At 46.9% G+C, this 2,028-nt stretch overlaps 1 protein-coding gene across 1 annotated transcript; it reads left to right on the forward strand.

Moving 5' to 3' along the window:
• The first annotated feature begins 527 nt into the window (after nt 1-527).
• Nucleotides 528-983, forward strand: LOC117835450 (uncharacterized). The gene has a single exon (XM_034714792.1). It carries the CDS (start codon nt 528-530, stop codon nt 981-983), a length of 456 nt encoding a protein of 151 aa, XP_034570683.1.
• Nucleotides 984-2,028: the final 1,045 nt, after the last annotated feature.

Below are 2,028 nucleotides of genomic sequence, written 5' to 3' on the forward strand. Positions count from 1 at the left end.
CGCAGGTGGCCAGACGAGCGGTGGCGCGCACGGGCGCAGGCGGCTTGATGAGCAGCGGCGGGCACGGGAGATACGGCGGGCGGAGAAGAGCACGCAAATGCAACATGCGAAGGATAAAAAAAAGAACCCTAGGGCAGATTGAGAAGAAACCTAACCCTAGTTTGGCTCTGTACCATGTTAGGAATAGCACTTGTATTCATAATAGGGGCACTAGGCCCATATATACAGGTAGAGGAAAGGGGAAATATACACAAAACTTCCTAATACAAAAGGAAAAATACCAACAGTACATATACATCTAGCAATACCATGTAAGATTGATTGGAACAACTTACCCCATAGGAGCACCGGCATGTTCATTATTATCCCTGGAAATAATGTCCAGGTAGGATAAGATACAAGGATTACACCGTATAGAACTCTAAATCCTAGATGCATACAATGACATGTCCGAACCTTTACTTCTACAAATCCAAGGCTCACCACGTGGAGGAGAAGAGCGCAGCGAGAGGGCTGGCCATCAGGCCATGTCGTTCGCCTCGGGCCGCGGCAAGCGGTCGCGGTCGTCCTCCGCCATCATCGCCGACAGGCCGAGCGGGTACCACGACCTCAAGATCGACTACTGCTTGCTATCCGGCACGAGCGTACCAACCGGAGAGTTCCTCCTGTCCTGCCCTTTCACCATTGGGGGTCATCGCTGGCGCATCGTGACCTACCCCAACGGCAACACCCCGGAAGCCGCTGGGTACGTCTCTCTCCGCCTCCGCCTTGACGAGGATGTCGTCGCGAAGCCGGTGACGGTGCAGATGCAGTTCAGCGTTATGGTGGAGAAGCGCGCCCTCTTCTTCCTCAGCTGGAAGAAGAAGGCTATACCCACGAACAAAGCTGTAATAACGTTCACCACCAGCCAGGCTGAGACAGGGTACAGCAAGTTCGCCAAAAGGGAAGCCATGCTCAAGTTCGCCAGCTACGTCTACTGTTAGAGCAGACAGCAAGGATACATAACCGATTGTTATATAATAGGATAGGATAATTTTCCATCATATATCTTTAGGGTTACGTTGCTTATAAGGTGCAAGACAACATGTGCTCTTATTAACAGCCCATGAAGCTTAATATAATCATCTGTTCATACTATGTTCATCTTCTCATACGGTATAAAGTCGGCGCTGCTCCTGAGCTGTCCTCTCTATGATTCAGCATCGCGGGACCTTGAGAGACGTTGATCTTGCATTTGTGTTGCTGGTCGGTTCACGGATCCGGACACCACAGGTTTTTTTTTCCGATCCTTGTTGATCTATCTGTACCAATTGATCAGTAGTGACCCCTAAGTAAGATCACTATGATAAATTGATGATTGAACTGAATCTTTTTTTAGCATCTATAGTCATTTATTGCTTTTCTTCCTTTTGTAGTTTTATATTATTATATGAGATTGCCTATATTTTTCCATCAGCTAAAGTTTTTTTAACTAGATGTTGTATGCAACTAATATCTCAAGTGAATCTCCACCTCCCTACCCTATAGATGGACAGTCGGGAAATACTTTGCCCCGTTGGCCTTTTGATCTATTAATGCCCGACTGGTCAACGTCTAACCCTTGGGAATGCTTTGTACTATCGGCTATTGGGCGCAAAGACCGACGGTTCAATTTGTCACAATCGGTGATACCTTAACCGTTGGACAATTATGTTACTACCCATTGGGCATTATATTCCCCTATCGGCCAAAGTTAGGTTTCTAGTACTGTGAGTGCTATGGCCCTAGCACTATTCGGCATGCAACTGTTAGGCGCTATTGCCTGATCGTGTCGTGCCGTCATGCCGATTTTCTAGCCTAGGCATGATCCTATGCCATGCCTATAGCGTCGTATCGGCACTCACGTTATGGGGGCGTTTGCTTCCGGTGACTTATTTTTAGCACGTGTCACATCGAATATTTAGATACTAATTAGGAGTATTAAATGTAGACTATTTACAAAACTCATTACATAAGTGGAGGCTAAACGGCGAGATGAATCTATTAAGC

Source organism: Setaria viridis, chromosome 9 (genome assembly GCF_005286985.2).
Source record: "Setaria viridis chromosome 9, Setaria_viridis_v4.0, whole genome shotgun sequence".
Classification (NCBI taxonomy): Eukaryota; Viridiplantae; Streptophyta; class Magnoliopsida; order Poales; family Poaceae; genus Setaria; species Setaria viridis.

Coding starts and splice junctions, on each gene's coding strand:
- LOC117835450 (XM_034714792.1), top strand. CDS start 528: ATGTCGTTCGCCTCGGGCCGCGGCAAGCGGTCGCGGTCGTCCTCCGCC.